Below are 20,085 nucleotides of genomic sequence, written 5' to 3'. Positions count from 1 at the left end.
ATCCCCATTACGTTTCTATAGACTGGAATACATCCCCATTATGTTTCCTTTCAGATTAGAATACATCCCCATTATGTTTCCTTTCAGATTGGAATACATCCCCATTATGTTTCCTTTCAGATTGGAATACATCCCCATTATGTTTCTCTCCAGATTGGAATACATCCCCATTATGTTTCCTTTCAGATTGGAATACATCCCCATTATGTTTCTCTCCAGATTGGAATACATCCCCATTATGTTTCTATAGATTGGAATACATCCCCATTATGTTTCTATAGATTGGAATACATCCCCATTATGTTTCCCTCCAGACTGGAATACATCCCCATTATGTTTCTATAGATTAGAATACATCCCCATTATGTTTCCTCCAGACTGGAATACATCCGCATTATGTTTCCCTCCAGATTGGAATACATCCCCATTATGTTTCTATAGATTGGAATACACCCCCATTATGTTTCCCTCAGATTGGAATACATCCACATTATGTTTCTATAGATTGGAATACATCCCCATTATACTTCTATAGATTGGAATACATCCCCATTCTGTTTCCCTCCAGATTGGAATACATCCCCATTTTGTTTCCCTCCAGATTAGAATACATCCCCATTATGTTTCCCTCCAGATTGGAATACATCCCCATTATGTTTCCCTCCAGATTAGAATACATCCCCATTATGTTTCCCTCCAGAATGGAATACATCCCCATTATGTTTCCCTCCAGATTGGAATACATCCCCATTATGTTTCCCTCCAGATTAGAATACATCCCCATTATGTTTCCCTCCAGAATGTAATACATCCCCATTATGTTTCCCTCCAGAATGTAATACATCCCCATTATGTTTCCCTCCAGAATGTAATACATCCCCAATATGTTTCCCTCCAGATTAGAATACATCCACATTATGTTTCTATAGATTGGAATTTATCCACATTATATTTCTATAGATTGGAATTTATCCACATTATGTTTCTATAGATTGGAATTAATCCCCATTATGTTTCCTTTCAGATTGGAATACATCCCCATTATGTTTCCCTCCAGATTAGAATACATCCACATTATGTTTCTATAGATTGGAATACATCTCCATTATGTTTCTATAGACTGGAATACATCCCCATTATTTTTCTATTGATTGGAATACATCCCCATTACGTTTCTATAGACTGGAATTCTATAGACTGGAATACATCCCCATTATGTTTCCCTCCAGATTGGAATACATCCCCATTATGTTTCCCCCATTATGTTTCCAGATTGGAATACATCCCCATTATACTTCTATAGATTGGAATACATCCCCATTATGTTTCCCTCCAGATTGGAATACATCCCCATTATGTTTCCCTCCAGATTGGAATACATCCCCAATATGTTTCTATAGACTGGAATACATCCCCATTATGTTTCTATTGATTGGAATACATCCCCATTACATTTCTATAGACTGGAATACATTCCCATTATGTTTCCCTCCAGATTGGAATACATCACCATTATGTTTCTATTGATTGGATTACATCCCCATTATGTTTCCTTTCAGACTGGAATACATCCCCATTATGTTTCCCTCCAGATTGGAATACATCCCCATTACGTTTCTATAGACTGGAATACATTCCCATTATGTTTCCCTCCAGATTGGAATACATCCCCATTATGTTTCTATAGATTGGAATACATCCCCATTATGTTTCCCTCCAGATTGGAATACATCCCCATTATGTTTCTATTGATTGGAATACATCCCCATTATGTTTCCCTCCAGATTACATCCCCATTATGTTTCCCTCCAGACTGGAATACATCCCCATTATGTTTCTATTGATTGGAATATATCCCCATTATGTTTCTATTGATTGGAATACATCCCCATTATGTTTCCCTCCAGATTGGAATACATCCCCATTATGTTTCTATAGATTGGAATACATCCCCATTATGTTTCCCTCCAGATTAGAATACATCCCCATTATCTTTCCCTCCAGACTGGAATACATCCCCATTATGTTTCCCTCCAGATTGGAATACATCCCCATTATGTTTCTATTGATTGGAATACATCCCCATTATGTTTCTTTTGATTGGAATACATCCCCATTATGTTTCCTTTCAGACTGGAATACATCCCCATTATGTTTCCCTCCAGATTAGAATACATCCCCATTATGTTTCCCTCCAGAATGTAATACATCCCCATTATGTTTCTATAGATTGGAATTTATCCACATTATGTTTCTATAGATTGGAATTCATCCCCATTATGTTTCCTTTCAGATTGGAATACATCCCCATTATGTTTCTATAGACTGGAATACATCTCCATTATGTTTCCCTCCAGATTAGAATACATCCACATTATGTTTCTATTGATTGGAATACATCCCCATTATGTTTCCTTTCAGACTGGAATACATCCCCATTATACTTCTATAGATTGGAATACATCCCCATTATGTTTCCCTCCAGATTGGAATACATCCCCATTATGTTTCCCTCCAGATTAGAATACATCCCCATTATGTTTCTATAGACTGGAATACGTCCCCATTATGTTTCTATAGATTGGAATACATCCCCATTATGCTTCTATAGATTGGAATACATCCCCATTATGTTTCCCTTCAGATTGGAATACATCCCCATTATGTTTCCCTCCAGATTGGAATACATCCCCATTATGTTTCTATTGATTGGAATACATCCCCATTACATTTCTATAGACTGGAATACATTCCCATTATGTTTCCCTCCAGATTGGAATACATCCCCATTACGTTTCTATAGACTGGAATACATCCCCATTATGTTTCCCTCCAGATTAGAATACATCCCCATTATGTTTCCCTCCAGACTGGAATAGATCCCCATTATGTTTCCCTCCAGATTGAAATACATCCCCATTATGTTTCTATTGATTGGAATACATCCCCATTATGTTTCCTTTCAGACTGGAATACATCCCCATTATACTTCTATAGATTGGAAAACATCCCCATTCTGTTTCCCTCCAGATTGGAATACATCCCCATTATGTTTCTATTGATTGGAATACATCCCCATTACATTTCTATAGACTGGAATACATTCCCATTATGTTTCCCTCCAGATTGGAATACATCCCCATTATGTTTCTATTGATTGGAATACATCCCCATTATGTTTCCCTCCAGACTGTAATACATCCCCATTATGTTTCCTTTCAGACTGGAATACATCCCCATTATGTTTCCCTCCAGATTGGAATACATCCCCATTACGTTTCTATAGACTGGAATACATTCCCATTATGTTTCCCTCCAGATTGGGACATCCCCATTATGTTTCCCTCCAGATTAGAATACATCCCCATTATGTTTCCCTCCAGATTGGAATACATCCCCATTACGTTTCTATAGACTGGAATACATTCCCATTATGTTTCCCTCCAGATTGGGACATCCCCATTCTGTTTCCCTCCAGATTGGAATACATCCCCATTATGTTTCCCTCCAGATTGGAATACATCCCCATTATGTTTCTGTAGGCTGGAATACATCCCCATTATGTTTCTATTGATTGGAATACATCCCCATTATGTTTCTATTCAGACTGGAATACATTCCCATTATGTTTCCCTCCAGATTGGAATACATCCCCATTATGTTTCTATTGATTGGAATACATCCCCATTATGTTTCCTTTCAGACTGGAATACATCCCCATTATGTTTCCCTCCAGATTGGAATACATCCCCATTACGTTTCTATAGACTGGAATACATTCCCATTATGTTTCCCTCCAGATTGGGACATCCCCATTATGTTTCTATAGATTGGAATACATCCCCATTATGTTTCCTTTCAGACTGGAATACATCCCCATTATGTTTCCCTCCAGATTAGAATACATCCCCATTATGTTTCCCTCCAGACTGGAATAGATCCCCATTATGTTTCCCTCCAGATTGAAATACATCCCCATTATGTTTCTATTGATTGGAATACATCCCCATTATGTTTCCTTTCAGACTGGAATACATCCCCATTATGTTTCCCTCCAGATTGGAATACATCCCCATTATGTTTCTATAGACTGGAATACATCCCCATTATGTTTCCTTTCAGACTGGAATACATCCCCATTATGTTTCCCTCCAGATTAGAATACATCCCCATTATGTTTCCCTCCAGACTGGAATAGATCCCCATTATGTTTCCCTCCAGATTGAAATACATCCCCATTATGTTTCTATTGATTGGAATACATCCCCATTATGTTTCCTTTCAGACTGGAATACATCCCCATTATGTTTCCCTCCAGATTGGAATACATCCCCATTATGTTTCTATAGACTGTAATACATCCCCATTATGTTTCTATAGACTGGAATACATCCCCATTATGTTTCCCTCCAGATTGAAATACATCCCCATTATGTTTCTATTGATTGGAATACATCCCCATTATGTTTCCTTTCAGACTGGAATACATCCCCATTATGTTTCCCTCCAGATTGGAATACATCCCCATTATGTTTCTCTCCAGATTGGAATACATCCCCATTATGTTTCTATAGATTGGAATACATCCCCATTATGTTTCTATAGACTGTAATACATCCCCATTATGTTTCTATAGACTGGAATACATCCCCATTATGTTTCTATAGACTGGAATACATCCCCATTATGTTTCCTTTCAGACTGGAATACATCCCCATTATGTTTCCTTTCAGATTGGAATACATCCCCATTATGTTTCCTTTCAGATTGGAATACATCCCCATTATGTTTCCTTTCAGATTGGAATACATCCCCATTATGTTTCCTTTCAGATTGGAATACATCCCCATTATGTTTCCTTTCAGATTGGAATACATCCCCATTATGTTTCCTTTCAGATTGGAATACATCCCAATTATGTTTCCTTTCAGATTGGAATACATCCCCATTATGTTTCCTTTCAGATTGGAATACATCCCCTTTATGTTTCCTTTCAGATTGGAATACATCCCCATTATGTTTCCTTTCAGATTGGAATACATCCCCATTATGTTTCCTTTCAGATTGGACGGATATTAATTTGTGAATGTGATGTAGAGACACATGCCATTTAAATTTTATTCGTAGGACATTTGAACAGCATTTAAACATACAAACAGCCATATTTTTTACACTTTATATGTTGACAGGTCGTGTTTTAACCTGCAATCTTCGGTCTTTTACCCTCAGCACCACAAAAGAAACATGGTTTAAAATGTGGGATTGAACAATCTTCAACTCTGCAGTCAGATGACATCATATAAACATCCCCATCAAAATCTGTCAGTTTAAACTAGAGCCGTCAGTTTAAACTAGAGCTGTCAGTTTAAACTAGAGCCGTCAGTTTAAACTAGAGCTGTCAGTTTAAACTAGAGCTGTCAGTTTAAACTAGAGCCGTCAGTTTAAACTAGAGCTGTCAGTTTAAACTAGAGCCGTCAGTTTAAACTAGAGCTGTCAGTTTAAGATAGAGCTGTCAGTTTAAACTAGAGCTGTCAGTTTAAACTAGAGCCGTCAGTTTAAACTAGAGCTGTCAGTTTAAGATAGAGCTGTCAGTTTAAACTAGAGCCGTCAGTTTAAGATAGAGCTGTCAGTTTAAGATAGAGCTGTCAGTTTAAACTAGAGCTGTCAGTTTAAACTAGAGCTGTCAGTTTAAACTAGAGCTGTCAGTTTAAGATAGAGCTGTCAGTTTAAACTAGAGCTGTCAGTTTAAACTAGAGCCGTCAGTTTAAGATAGAGCTGTCAGTTTAAACTAGAGCCGTCAGTTTAAGATAGAGCTGTCAGTTTAAACTAGAGCTGTCAGTTTAAACTAGAGCTGTCAGTTTAAGATAGAGCTGTCAGTTTAAACTAGAGCCGTCAGTTTAAACTAGAGCTGTCAGTTTAAACTAGAGCTGTCAGTTTAAGATAGAGCTGTCAGTTTAAACTAGAGCTGTCAGTTTAAACTAGAGCTGTCAGTTTTTTGCATGGTCTGCATCTCAATATGACGGTCTTCAGCGGTGTTTGTCAGACCATGAGACATCCCGAACAATCGGTATTTTCACAAAAACGTCTGTAGCTTCTGCAAACTATGTTAGTTATGACCACTCTATCGAAACGGGATACTCTCACTGATACGATGGCGTTTGGCTCTACGACCCCCGCAATTATCACTCGTCTGAAGTCGGTAACACTGACGTGCCAAGTCCTGTCGTTAGCGTCCGAACCGTTTGAGCTACAAATGACCCCGCTATGGAACAGGGAGACACACAAACACAATGGGTTTTCTCCATTTTGTTCTTTTGGGAGCTTTGGGACGGTAATCCATACAAATGAATGAAAGTATTGAGGTAGTTTTGTGCCAACAAAAATAAGGGGTTAAATATGTGTAAAAATAAACAAATAACTATATATATTTATCCTGAGGTGTCTTATATCTCAGACAAACACTTAAAAACCTTATTCTTTCTGATTTATGTTTTCCCCATTCATGAAGGTGTTATTCAATGCGTTTCTAAGGGCTATAGCAGTAAATGCCAAATTCAATATTTAACCCAATAATTTGTAAATATATTTTGGGGATACCTAAAAGTCCTAAAATTCAAAAGGATCCATGGTATGACCATCTTAAGACGATTCCATATGTTACATGACATAAAGCATGTTTCTTTATTTGTAATGTTCTCCAAAACAAAGTAAAATGTATATTGGAATATTATATTAAACCTAAAACAAATGTGCTAAGAACATCATAAAAATGTACTTATTTAGAAAATTGTGGAACATTATGGAGCATTGTGGGAATGTTCTGTGCAGCCTTTGAATATCACAATAATATTCTTGCAACGTTAAGAGAATGTAATCTCTTGTAATGTACCCACATTGTTCCTGCTCAACTCGACAGTCTTAGTGTTTTGGGAACATGTCTTTCACAACCTAATGAAACATTGTGGGAACCTTTTTAAAGAACAGACTAAATGGGTTCTGGGAACGCTCTTGCAATATCAGGCGAATGTTTTATACAAACATTGTACAATCATCATCATGAATGGACAGTTTTGGTGTTATGAGAACATTTGCCGCAACCTAACGAATGTTCTTTCAGAGACACAATTTTGGTTTGCTGGGAAAACATTACTGTTACGCTGTTACGCTGTTACGTTGTATTACATTCCCTGGAAACCTAATGAGAACGTTTGGGGAACGTTCTGTTGCAGTTGTTACAGATGTTGCACAACATTTAAGGTGAATGTTAGGAGAACATTCCAAGGATAATTCATTTAAAACATATAAATATTTTTTTTATCAAAAACGTTATTTGAATGTTTTGGGGATGTTATCCTCCTAACGTTAGATAAAACCCTAACTAGAACTTAATAGTTATGTTGGTTATGTTCTTGGTTTGCTGGGATGTGAAACATTCCTGATATGAGTGGTTCACAGTCTTTAGAGACATCACAATACATTCATCAGGTATTTTATGTGAAGCGTTTTAATATTCCACTGGGTATTGAGAGGAAGAGACAGTGATGTTTGACTAGTCAAAGAACAAAAGGAGATCAGCTCTGAGATCACTGTCCTGTTTCACTAATCATTCACCTCAGCACTAAATCATTGACAGATGGGCTGTGTGTGTGTTGCACTGTGTCATAAGCTGCTCTGTACAGAGAGGCCTTTGAACCCTGTAGTTACTACAATAGAATAATAACCAGCCACTGACGGACTGACTGACTGGCTGTCTGACTGGGTAGCTGACTTGTTGGCTGTCTGACTGGGTAGCTGACTGGCTAGCTGACTTGTTGGCTGTCTGACTGGGTAGCTGACTGGCTAGCTGATTTGTTGGCTGTCTGACTGGGTAGCTGACTGGGCTAGCTGACTTGTTGGCTGTCTGACTGGCTAGCTGACTTGCTGGCTGTCTGACTGGGTAGCTGACTGGCTAGCTGACTGGCTAGCTGACTTGCCTGCTGTCTGACTTGCTGGCTGACTGACTGGCTGGCTGTCTGACTTGCTGACTGATTTTATTTATTAGGATCCCCATTAGCCGACACCAATGGCGACAGCTAGTCTTACTGGGATCCCCATTACTGGGATCCCCATTAGCCGACACCAATGGCGACAGCTAGTCTTACTGGGATCCCCATTACTGGGATCCCCATTAGACGACACCTTAACCCTGTCTAACAGCTGACATGCTCTGCTGTTCCAGTTGAAGTCGGAAGTTTACATACACCTCAGCAAAATACATTTAACTTTTTATGGCTGCAGGGGCAGTATTGAGTAGCTTGGATGAAAAGGTGCCCATTGTAAACGGCCAGCTCCTCAGTCTCAGTTGCTAATATATGCATATTATTATTAGTATTGGATAGAAAACACTCTAAAGTTTCCAAATCTGTCAAAATATTGTCTGTGAGTATAACAGAACTGATATTGCAGGCGAAACCCTGAGGAAAATCAAAATTCCATAGCCTCTCTTTGCTGGATTTAAAGGGATATGAACCAGATTCCTTTTCCTATCGCTTCCTCAGGGTGTCAACAGTCTTCAGACATAGTTTCAGGCTTTTATTTTGAAAAATGAGCCAGAACGATAACATCGCGTCAAGTGGTCACATGAGTTTTGCTCGCGCAACAGAGTTTGGACAGCCGTTGTCTTCCCCTCCCCTACTGTGAAAGACATTTGCGGTTGATATATTATCGATTATATATCTTAAAAACAACCTGAGGATTGATTGTAATAAAACGTTTGACATGTTTCTGTGGACATTATGGAAACTATTTGGAATTTTCGTCTGCGTTGTCGTGACCGCTCTTTCCTGGGGATTTCTGAACATAACGTGACAAACAAACGGAGGTATTTTGGATATAAAAATCATCTTTATGAAAAAAACAGAACATTTGATGTGTAACTGGGAGTCTCGTGAGTGAAAACATCCGAAGATCATCAAAGGTAAACGATTAATTTGATTGCTTTTCTGATTTTCGTGACCGAGCTACCTGATGCTAAGTGTACTTAATGTTTGCCGTGCTGTCGATAAATTTACACAAACGCTTGGATTGCTTTCGCTGTAAAGCATAATTCCAAAATCTGACAGGTGGATTAACAAAAGGCTAAGCTGTGTTTTCCTATATTGCACTTGTGATTTCATGAATATAAATATTTATAGTAATATTTATTGTATGTAGCGCTATGCTATTCAGCGGTTGTTGATGACACTTATCCCGATATCGGGATTGCAGCCATAAAAAGTTAAACTGACATTTAATCCTACAAAAATTCCCTGTCTTAGGTCAGTTAGTATCACCACTTTATCTTAAGGATGTGAAATGTCAGAATAATAGTAGAGAGAATGATTTATTTCAGCTTTTATTTATTTATTTCATCATATTCCCAGTGGGTCAGGAGTTTACATGCACTCAACTAGTATTTGGTAGCATTGCCTTTAAATTGTTTAACTTGGGTCAAACGTTTCGGGTAGCCTTCCACAAGCTTTCCACAATAAGTTGGGCGAATTTTGGCCCATTCCTCCTGACAGAGCTGGTGTAACTGAGTCAGATTTGTAGGCCTCCTTGCTCGCACATGCTTTTTCAGTTCTGCCCACAAATGTTCCATAGGATTGTTGAGATCCTCTAGATCACCACACCACAAACAATATACTTAAATATACTCAAGACTCTTCATCTAAAGCTGTGACTTTCGCCCAACAACCCAACATTTGATTTGTTAAATTACTTTTTGTTTATTTTGTTTTTAAAGTGACTTTGAGATTCGTGTGTCCAACACAGTTTTTCTACTTGCACGCACGCACACACACACACACACACACACACACACACATGCTTAGTGGACTTCACCAGACAGATGTTGCTCTCCGGTGTTGTAATTGTTGTTATTATTATACAGGGTCAGTAGTTATATACAGGGTCAGTAGTTATATACAGGGTCAGTAGCTATATACAGGGTCAGTAGTTATATACAGGGTCAGTAACTATATACAGGGTCAGTAACTATATACAGGGTCAGTAACTATATACAGGGTCAGTAGTTATATACAGGGTCAGTAGTTATATACAGGGTCAGTAACTATATACAGGGTCAGTAACTATATACAGGGTCAGTAGTTATATACAGGGTCAGTAGTTATATACAGGGTCAGTAACTATATACAGGGTCAGTAGTTATATACAGGGTCAGTAGTTATATACAGGGTCAGTTACAGGGTCAGTAGTTATATACAGGGTCAGTAGTTATATACAGGGTCAGTAGTTATATACAGGGTCAGTAACTATATACAGGGTCAGTAGTTATATACAGGGTCAGTAGTTATATACAGGGACAGTAACTATATAGAGGGTCAGTAGTTATATACAGGGTCAGTAGTTATATACAGGGTCAGTAGTTATATACAGGGTCAGTAGTTATATACAGGGTCAGTAACTATATACAGGGTCAGTAACTATATACAGGGTCAGTAGTTATATACAGGGTCAGTAGTTATATACAGGGTCAGTAGTTATATACAGGGTCAGTAACTATATACAGGGTCAGTAGTTATATACAGGGTCAGTAGTTATATACAGGGTCAGTAACTATATACAGGGTCAGTAGTTATATACAGGGTCAGTAGTTATATACAGGGTCAGTAGTTATATACAGGGTCAGTAGTTATATACAGGGTCAGTAACTATATACAGGGTCAGTAACTATATACAGGGTCAGTAGTTATATACAGGGTCAGTAGTTATATACAGGGTCAGTAACTATATACAGGGTCAGTAGTTATATACAGGGTCAGTAGTTATATACAGGGTCAGTAACTATATACAGGGTCAGTAGTTATATACAGGGTCAGTAGTTATATACAGGGTCAGTAGTTATATACAGGGTCAGTAGTTATATACAGGGTCAGTAACTATATACAGGGTCAGTAGTTATATACAGGGTCAGTAGTTATATACAGGGTCAGTAGTTATATACAGGGTCAGTTGAGTTTTTACCAAAAAGTTATATTTTGGTTTCATCTGACCATATGACATTCTCCCAATCTTCTTCTGGGTCATCCAAATGCTCTCTAGCAAACTTCAGACGGGCCTGGACATGTACTGGCTTAAGCAGGGGGACACGTCTGGCACTGCAGGATTTGAATCCCTGGCGGCGTAGTGTGTTACTGATGGTAGGCTTTGTTACTTTGGTCCCAGCTCTCTGCAGGTCATTCACTAGGTCCCCCCGTGTGGTTCTGGGATTTTTGCTCACCGTTCTTGTGATCATTTTGACCCCACGGGGTGAGATCTTGCATGGAGCCCCAGATCGAGGGAGATTATCAGTGGTCTTGTATGTCTTCCATTTCCTAATCATTGCTCCCACAGTTGATTTTTTCAAACCAAGCTGCTTACCTATTGCAGATTCAGTCTTCCCAGCCTGGTGCAGGTCTACAATTTGCTACAATTTTGTTTCTGTTGTCCTTTGACAGCTCTTTGGTCTTGGCCATAGTGGAGTTTGGAGTGTGACTGTTTGAGGTTGTGGACAGGTGTCTTTTATACTGATAACAAGTTCAAACAGGTGCCATTAATACAGGTAACGAGTGGAGGACAGAGGAGCCTCTCAAAGAAGAAGTTACAGGTCTGTGAGAACCAGAAATCTTGCTTGTTTGTAGGTGACCCAATACTTATTTTCCACCATAATTTGCAAATAAATTCATAAAAAATCCTACAATGTGATTTTCTGGATTTTTTTCCTAATTTTGTCTGTCATAGTTGAAGTGTACCTATGATGAAATTTACAGACCTCTCTCATCTTTTTAAGTGGGAGAACTTGCACAATTGGTGGCTGACTAAATACTTTTTTGCCCCACTGTATATACAGGGTCAGTAGCTATATACAGGGTCAGTAGCTATATACAGGGACAGTGGCTATATACAGGGTCAGTAGTTATATACAGGGTCAGTAGCTATATACAGGGTCAGTAGCTATATACAGGGTCAGTAGTTATATACAGGGTCAGTAGCTATATACAGGGTCAGTAGTTATATACAGGGACAGTAGCTATATACAGGGTCAGTAGTTATATACAGGGTCAGTAGCTATATACAGGGTCAGTAGCTATATACAGGGTCAGTAGTTATATACAGGGTCAGTAGCTATATACAGGGTCAGTAGCTATATACAGGGTCAGTAGCTATATACAGGGACAGTAGCTACATACAGGGTCAGTAGCTATATTCAGGGACAGTAGTTATATACAGGGTCAGTAGTTATACAGGGTCAGTAGTTATATACAGGGTCAGTAATTATATACAGGGACAGTAGTTACATACAGGGACAGTAGCTATATTCAGGGACAGTAGTTATACAGGGTCAGTAGTTATATACAGGGACAGTAGCTACATACAGGGTCAGTAGCTATATACAGGGTCAGTAGTTATATACAGGGTAAGTAGCTATATACAGGGTCAGTAGCTATATACAGGGACAGTTCCAGGATCAGTAGTTATATACAGGGACAGTTCCAGGGTCAGTAGTTATATACAGGGACAGTTCCAGGGTCAGTAGTTATATTCAGGGACAGTTCTAGGGTCAGTAGTTATATACAGGGACAGTTCCAGGGTTCCAGTCTGTCATCACCAAACCCCTCCGTGCTCTCATAAAATCTATAGATGTGTCATTCATTATTATCTAATTTAGTTTCATTGGAACTCTTATGACACACCAAAACGTTCCTCCTGAAACTTCCTCGTGGGCAGTGTATCCTAGCCCCCTGTCCCTCAGTGTATCCTAGCCCTGTGTCTCTGTGTATCCTAGCTCCCTGTCTCTCAGTGTATCCTAGCCCCCTGTCTCCCAGTGTATCCTAGCCTCTTCGTCTCCCAGTGGTGAGCTATTCTGAAAGCCCATTCAGTCTAGCTACGTCCCAAATGGGTCTCTATTCCCTAAATAGTGCACTGCTTTACAATAGAGACTCTTGGGAATAGGGTGCTATTTGGGACACACCTTCGGCAGTCTCTAGACTTCAACGTGATTACTGTTCCTGTCTGTTTTATGACACAGCTAGGACCAGCTAGGACCAGCTAGGACCTTCATAAAAGCTGTTGTGAAATCTGCCACACCTTCTCACCATGGTTTCACTCTGACTGGGAGGTAGGGAGTTGGGGTCAGGGGTGTGTGTGTGTGTGTGTGTGTGTGTGTGTGTGTGTGTGTGTGTGTGTGTGTGTGTGTGTGTGTGTGTGTGTGTGTGAGAGATCTGGCTAGCTTGGTAGAATACAGCTGACAATCTCACTCTGAAGAGGCATGTGCCCTTGTTCACTCTGAAGAGCAGTGTGTCAGTCGACCACTAGAGGGGGGTGTTGTCTCTCTCTCCAGGGTTAATCCAACCGAGCATTCCATCAGTATAGAGACCTGTGTGATGAAAGGTAGTAATTATACCTGTGAATAAATATTTCATATATTCAGGGATGAAGCGGTAATAGGGTGGGAGGTACTTATGTAGAGGACATTATCATCCCTTACAGTCAGCGCAGTTGTTGTTGTTCACATACTCTAGATCTTTCTACCTATATTGGTCATTTACAGAAACCTTGAGGCCCCAGGGTTAGTCCCCATGCAGCAGACACCCTAAGGCCCAAGGGTTAGAGTCGTCACCAGCAGACACCTTGAGGCCCCAGGGTTAGAGTCCTCACCAGCAGACACCTTGAGGCCCCAGGGTTAAAGTCCTCACCAGCAGACACCTTGAGGCCCCAGGGTTAGTCCCTATGCAGCAGACAACTTGAGGCCCCAGGGTTAGAGTCCTCACCAGCAGACACCTTGAGGCCCCAGGGTTAGAGTCCTCACCAGCAGACATCTTAAGGCCCAAGGGTTAGAGTCCTCACCAGCAGACACCTTGAGGCCCCAGGGTTTAGAGTCCTCACCAGAAGACACCTTGAGGCCCCAGGGTTAGAGTCCCTATGCAGTAGAAACCGAGGCCCCTGGGTTAGAGTCCCCAGCATCTAAAACCAAATCCAAGCATGAATAATATAACAGGATTCCTCTCTCTGTCAGATCAGATATAAGCTGTGCTAGTTAGCCTGCCAGGCAGAACTGTGAACACACATTAAATATACATGTCTCTCTCTCTCCGTCTCTCTCTCTCTCTCTCTCTCTCTCTCTCTCTCTCTCTCTCTCTCTCTCTCCTCTCTCTCTCTCCTCTCTCTCTCTCTCTCTCTCTCTCTCTCTCTCTCTCTCTCTCTCTCTCTCTCTCTGTCTCTCTCTCTGTCTCTCTCTCTCTCTCTGTCTCTCTGTCTCTCCCTCTCTCTCTCTCTCTCTCTGCTGCTGGGGGAAGTGTTCACCTGTTTATCTACGAGATTATAGTTACTCTAAGGGGATAATTTATTTAGAATTCTAGGATTTGGAGGTTGAAGGGTGTGATTTCAGACTAGGTTGAAGGATATGATTTCAGACTAGGTTGAAGGGTATGATTTCAGACTAGGTTGAAGGGTATGATTTCAGACTAGGTTGAAGGGTATGATTTCAGACTAGGTTGAAGGGTGTGATTTCAGACTAGGTTGAAGGGTGTGATTCCAGACTAGGTTGAAGGGTGTGATTCCAGACTAGGTTGAAGGGTGTGATTTCAGACTAGGTTGAAGGGTGTGATTTCAGACTAGGTTGAAGGGTGTGATTTCAGACTAGGTTGAAGGGTGTGATTTCAGACTAGGTTGAAGGTTATGATTTCAGACTAGGTTGAAGGGTGTGATTTCAGACTAGGTTGAAGGGTATGATTTCAGACTAGGTTGAAGGGTGTGATTTCAGACTAGGTTGAAGTTTATGATTTCAGACTAGGTTGAAGGGTGTGATTTCCGACTAGGTTGAAGTTTATGATTTCAGACTAGGTTGAAGGGTATGATTTCAGACTGGGTTGAAGGGTGTGATTCCAGACTAGGTTGAAGGGTGTGAATTCCTACTAGGTTGAAGGGTATGATTTCAGACTAGGTTGAAGGGTGTGATTTCAGACTAGGTTGAAGGTTATGATTTCAGACTAGGTTGAAGGGTGTGATTTCAGACTAGGTTGAAGTTTATGATTTCAGACTAGGTTGAAGGGTGTGATTTCAGACTAGGTTGAAGTTTATGATTTCAGACTAGGTTGAAGGGTGTGATTTCCGACTAGGTTCAAGTTTATGATTTCAGACTAGGTTGAAGGGTATGATTTCAGACTGGGTTGAAGGGTGTGATTCCAGACTAGGTTGAAGGGTGTGAATTCCTACTAGGTTGAAGTTTATGATTTCAGACTAGGTTGAAGGGTGTGATTTCAGACTAGGTTGAAGGGTGTGATTTCAGACTAGGTTGAAGTTTATGATTTCAGACTAGGTTGAAGTTTATGATTTCAGACTAGGTTGAAGTTTATGATTTCAGACTAGGTTGAAGGGTGTGATTTCAGACTAGGTTGAAGGGTGTGATTTCAGACTAGGTTGAAGATTATCATTCAGATTTTTAGAAGTCCGAGCAGATGTAATACTTCTATAGTACGGACTCAATCAAAGAGCAAGAGATGCATCTTATTTCCGTATCTAACACCTGTTTATGTTTGTGACTGTCATGCTAAGATCATTGAACAAGTGACCACACAGCCTTCAGAGGGGAGGCGCTGTACCTGACCTGATTTCACTGACGAAAGTAGTGAGTTTTCAGTGATGCTGAGGGGGAGAGAGAGAGATGGAGGAAGGGAGACGAGACGGGAGAGAGGGAGGGAGGGGGGAGAGAAAGAGAGGAGGGTGAAGTGTGCAAGAGGTGAGGGAGAGAGTTGGTGAAGACAGAGACCCTGAGAGAGAGAGAGAGAGATGAGAGTGACAGGTGAGAGAGAGAGAGAGTGGACAGTGTGAGAGAGAGAGAGAGAGAGAGAGAGAGAGAGAGAGTGTGAGAGGTGAGAGAGAGAGAGTGGACAGTGAGTGACAGGAGAGAGATGGACTGAGTGAGGGGTACAGAGCTCCGCCCCCTTGCTATAGTCTGCCACCTGTTCTGTTCCCCTCCCTCTCTCTCTCTCTGTGTGTCAGTCAGAGCTATCTGCTTCTCAACACTCAGCTGTAGCTAGGGCCAAATCAGAGTCACACCTGTTCTACAGCTGTTACTACCTGTTACCTGTTTCACATCCTTCCTGACAACATTGTTGGAGCCTGGAGGAAACAGGAGGAAGGGAGAGCTGCGGAGCAGTACAGAACAAAGCATCCTAACCTAAGGACTGAGCCAGGACCAGGAGAGCAGTCACAATGAGCTCTGTCATCAGAACAGACAGGAGGATGTAGGCTTCAGGACTGTGGATGGGACTTGATTTTGAAGACGTGCAGATTTGGCTCTTACTGCAACGTAAGGGGACAGTAAACTCGAAGGACTGACAGACAGCCTGTCAGAAAGACAGACATGACCTCACCAAACGGAGAAGACAGAGACCCTGAGATAGAGCTTTTTGTCAAGGTAAGATGTGTGTGACAGGTGTGTGTAGTGTAGTAGTGGACAGTGTGTGACAGGTGTGTGTGTGTAGTAGTGGACAGTGTGTGACAGGTGTGTTGGTGTAGTAGTGGACAGTGTGTGACAGGTGTGTGTGTGTAGTAGTGGACAGTGTGTGACTGGAGGGTGTGTTCTGTAGTGGAGTAGTGGACAGTGTGTGTGTGTTCTGTAGTGGAGTAGTGGACAGTGTGTGTGTTCTGTAGTGGAGTAGTGGACAGTGTGTGTGTTTCTGTAGTGGAGTAGTGGACAGTGTGTGTGTTCTGGAGTGGAGTAGTGGACAGTGTGTGTGTTCTGGAGTGGAGTAGTGGACAGTGTGTGTGTGTTCTGTAGTGGACAGTGTGTGTGTGTTCTGTAGTGGAGTAGTGGACAGTGTGTGTGTGTTCTGTAGTGGACAGTGTGTGTGTTCTGTAGTGGACAGTGTGTGTGTGTTCTGTAGTGGAGTAGTGGACAGTGTGTGTGTGTTCTGGAGTGGAGTAGTGGACAGTGTGTGTGTGTTCTGTAGTGGACAGTGTGTGTGTGTTCTGTAGTGGAGTAGTGGACAGTGTGTGTGTTCTGTAGTGGAGTAGTGGACAGTGTGTGTTGTAATAGTAGGGTTAGATTTTCAACAGCAACAGATTCTGCTGAGATCGACCCAGGAGACACCAATACTCTAGGTGTTGCTGGCAGAGTAACACAGCCTTCTCCGACCTGCCCTATGGCTATAGCGGTACACACTATCCTACCTTATCCACGTATATCCTCATACACACTATCCTACCTTATCCACGTATATCCTCATACACACTGACATCCAACTGTATCCTTCCTGGTTCTGGACCGTATGCACAAAGTATCCAGGATCAGTTTGGGCTTTTAAATCATAATGATTAAGAGGGGAGGGGGGCTGATCCTGGATCAGTAACTGAGATACTAAGTGAATACAGGTCCTGATACCAGCCACATGATATCCCCCCTGAGGGTTACAGCAGGTGTGGGTACCTGGAGGACTGAGCAAAGGGTTAGGCAGAGAGAATCAGGTGTGGGTACCTGGAGGACTAGAGCAAAGGGGAGGCAGAGAGAATCAGGTGTGGATACCTGGAGGACTAGAGCAAAGGGGAGGCAGAGAGAATCAGGTGTGGGTACCTGGAGGACTAGAGCAAAGGGGAGGCAGAGAGAAGCAGGTGTGGATAAATGGAGGACTAGAGCAAAGGGGAGGCAGAGAGAATCAGGTGTGGGTACCTGGAGGACTTAGAGCAAAGGGGAGGCAGAGAGAAGCAGGTGTGGATACCTGGAGGACTAGAGCAAAGGGGAGGCAGAGAGAAGCAGGTGTGGATAAATGGAGGACTAGAGCAAAGGGGAGGCAGAGAGAAGCAGGTGTGGGTACGGAGGACTAGACGAAGGTTAAGAATCAGTGTGCAGCCAGCCATGTAGCCTGAAAATCAGCTGACATGGTCTCAGGGGACAACAGACACATCACTGACACAGCTGACATGGTCTCAGGGGACAACAGACACATCACTGACACAGCTGACATGGTCTCAGGGGACAACAGACACATCACTGACACAGCTGACATGGTCTCAGGGGACAACAGACACAGCTGACATGGTCTCAGGGGACAACAGACACATCACTGACACAGCTGACATGGTCTCAGGGGACAACAGACACATCACTGACACAGCTGACGTGGTCTCAGGGGACAACAGACACAGCTGACATGGTCTCAGGGGACAACAGACACATCACTGACTATTCTCCACTGTACACAATCCTTGTTTTAAGAACTATGACCTGAAGGTAAAAAACAGAGAGTCCAAGGCTGAAAACCAGACATGTTGCATCTGTTCCCCATGCTGCCCTGGGGGACCTGCCCTATATAGAGGGAATGACAGATATCACATGGACCAACGCTGCATCTCATAGGATCCAAGCGAACTCACATCACACATGTTACAGGACCCACATATTAAGGTCAGGAAGAGGAGGCTCACACATGTTAAAATTAAGGGAAGAGGAGGTTCACACATTAAGGTCAGGAAGAGGAGGTTCACACATTAAGGTCAGGAAGAGGAGGTTCACACATTAAGGTCAGGAAGAGGAGATTCACACATTAAGGTCAGGAAGAGGACTATTGATTTGAAGAGATTCTGATACTACTTAACATTAGACAGCTCACAGTGCTTTAGCCTCAACTAAATCTCTCTTCTGAGACAAGGGGATTGACCTGGAATTTATTCACCCCAGCGTACTGTGGACAGTGGGTACTATCAAAACAAACCATGGCACCCTCATGGTAAACATCCTGGTGTCTTTGGTAAGAGGAGATGTGAGTTGTAGTAGGTTCATCAGGTCAATGTATCAGGTCCGTGTAGCAGGTCAGTTCAGTCCAGTGCCCTAATATCAGGTTGGTGCAGGTCAGTCTATCAGATCTGCTGAACCACTGCTCTGAGAATCCATGACTAGCCTGGAGTTTATTCACCCCAAGGGACTGTGGGTAGTGGACACGCACCATAACAAACCTGGGCAACTTCCTCTTATTTGATTGTAAATGTTTTGGATTTGAACAAACTGTCATCTCTCCAATGAACCTCAGGTCATTCCAGTTGAGTTTAATCCTGTGCTTTGTACCCTGTTTGTCTGTTGTCAGTCCATCATCCTCAGGTCAGTCTTGTCAACCCATCCTCAGGTCAGTCTTATCAGTCCCTCCTCAGGTCAGTCCGTTGTCAGCCCCTCCTCGGGTCAGTCTGTTAGGTCAGTCTTGTCAGCCCCTCAGGACAGCCCCTCAGGTCAGTCCGTTAGGTCAGCCCCTCAGGTCAGTCCTTCCTCAGGTCAGTCCGTTAGGTCAGCCCTTCCTCAGGTCAGTCTGTCATCAGCCCTTCCTCAGGTCAGTATGTCGTCAGCCCTTCCTCTGGTCAGCCCTTCCTCAGGTCAGTCTGTTGTCAGCCTTCCTCTGGTCATTCCCTTCCTCAGGTCAGTCTGTTGTCAGCCCTTCCTCTGGTCAGCCCTTCCTCAGGTCAGTCTGTTGTCAGCCCTTCCTCAGGTCAGCCCTTCCTCAGGTCAGTCTGTCGTCAGCCTTCCTCAGGTCAGTCTGTTGTCAGTCCTTCCTCAGGTCAGTCTGTTGTCAGCCCTTCCTCAGGTCAGTCTGTTGTCAGCCCTTCCTCAGATCAGTCTGTCATCAGCCCTTCCTCTGGTCAGACCTTCCTCAGGTCAGTCTGTCCCTTCCTCAGCCAGCCCTTTCCTCAGGTCAGTTCTGTCAGCCCTTCCTCAGGTCTTCCTCAGGTCAGCCCTTCCTCTGGTCAGCCCTTCCTCAGGTCAGCCCTTCCTCAGGTCAGTATGTTGTCAGTTCTTCCTGTGGTGAGTATGTTGCCAGTCTGTTGTCAGCCCTTCCTCAGGTCAGACTTGTCAGTCTGTTAGGTCAGTCCGTCGTCAGCCCTTCCTCAGGTCAGTCCTTCCTCAGGTCAGTCTGTTGTCAGCCCTTCCTCAGGTCAGTCTGTTGTCAACCCTTCCTCTGGTCAGTCCTTCCTCAGGTCAGTCCATCGTCAGCCCTTCCTCAGGTCAGTCTGTCATCAGGTCAGTCTGTTGTCAGCCCTTCCTCTGGTCAGTCCTTCCTCAGGTCAGCCCTTCCTCAGGTC

The 20,085-nt window shown here is 42.4% G+C and overlaps 1 protein-coding gene across 2 annotated transcripts in view; it reads left to right on the top strand.

The window, feature by feature from the left end:
- Nucleotides 1–20,085, top strand: part of LOC112237991 (chloride intracellular channel protein 5-like) — a 59,127-nt gene that overhangs the window by 23,007 nt on the left and 16,035 nt on the right. The window contains exon 1 of one of the 2 annotated variants that reach the window (XM_042301134.1): nucleotides 16,044–16,438. The exons of the other annotated variant lie outside the window; for it this stretch is intronic. Within the exon in view, the coding sequence (XP_042157068.1) occupies nucleotides 16,385–16,438 (54 nt within the window). The 5' untranslated portion in view covers nucleotides 16,044–16,384. Of the gene's footprint in view, nucleotides 1–16,043; nucleotides 16,439–20,085 lie in introns of those variants that run through there. 2 annotated transcript variants of the gene reach the window in all.

The sequence above is a fragment of the Oncorhynchus tshawytscha genome, linkage group LG18, assembly GCF_018296145.1.
Source record: "Oncorhynchus tshawytscha isolate Ot180627B linkage group LG18, Otsh_v2.0, whole genome shotgun sequence".
NCBI lineage: Eukaryota > Metazoa > Chordata > Actinopteri > Salmoniformes > Salmonidae > Oncorhynchus > Oncorhynchus tshawytscha.
This window is presented reverse-complemented; position numbering and strand designations above follow the sequence as displayed.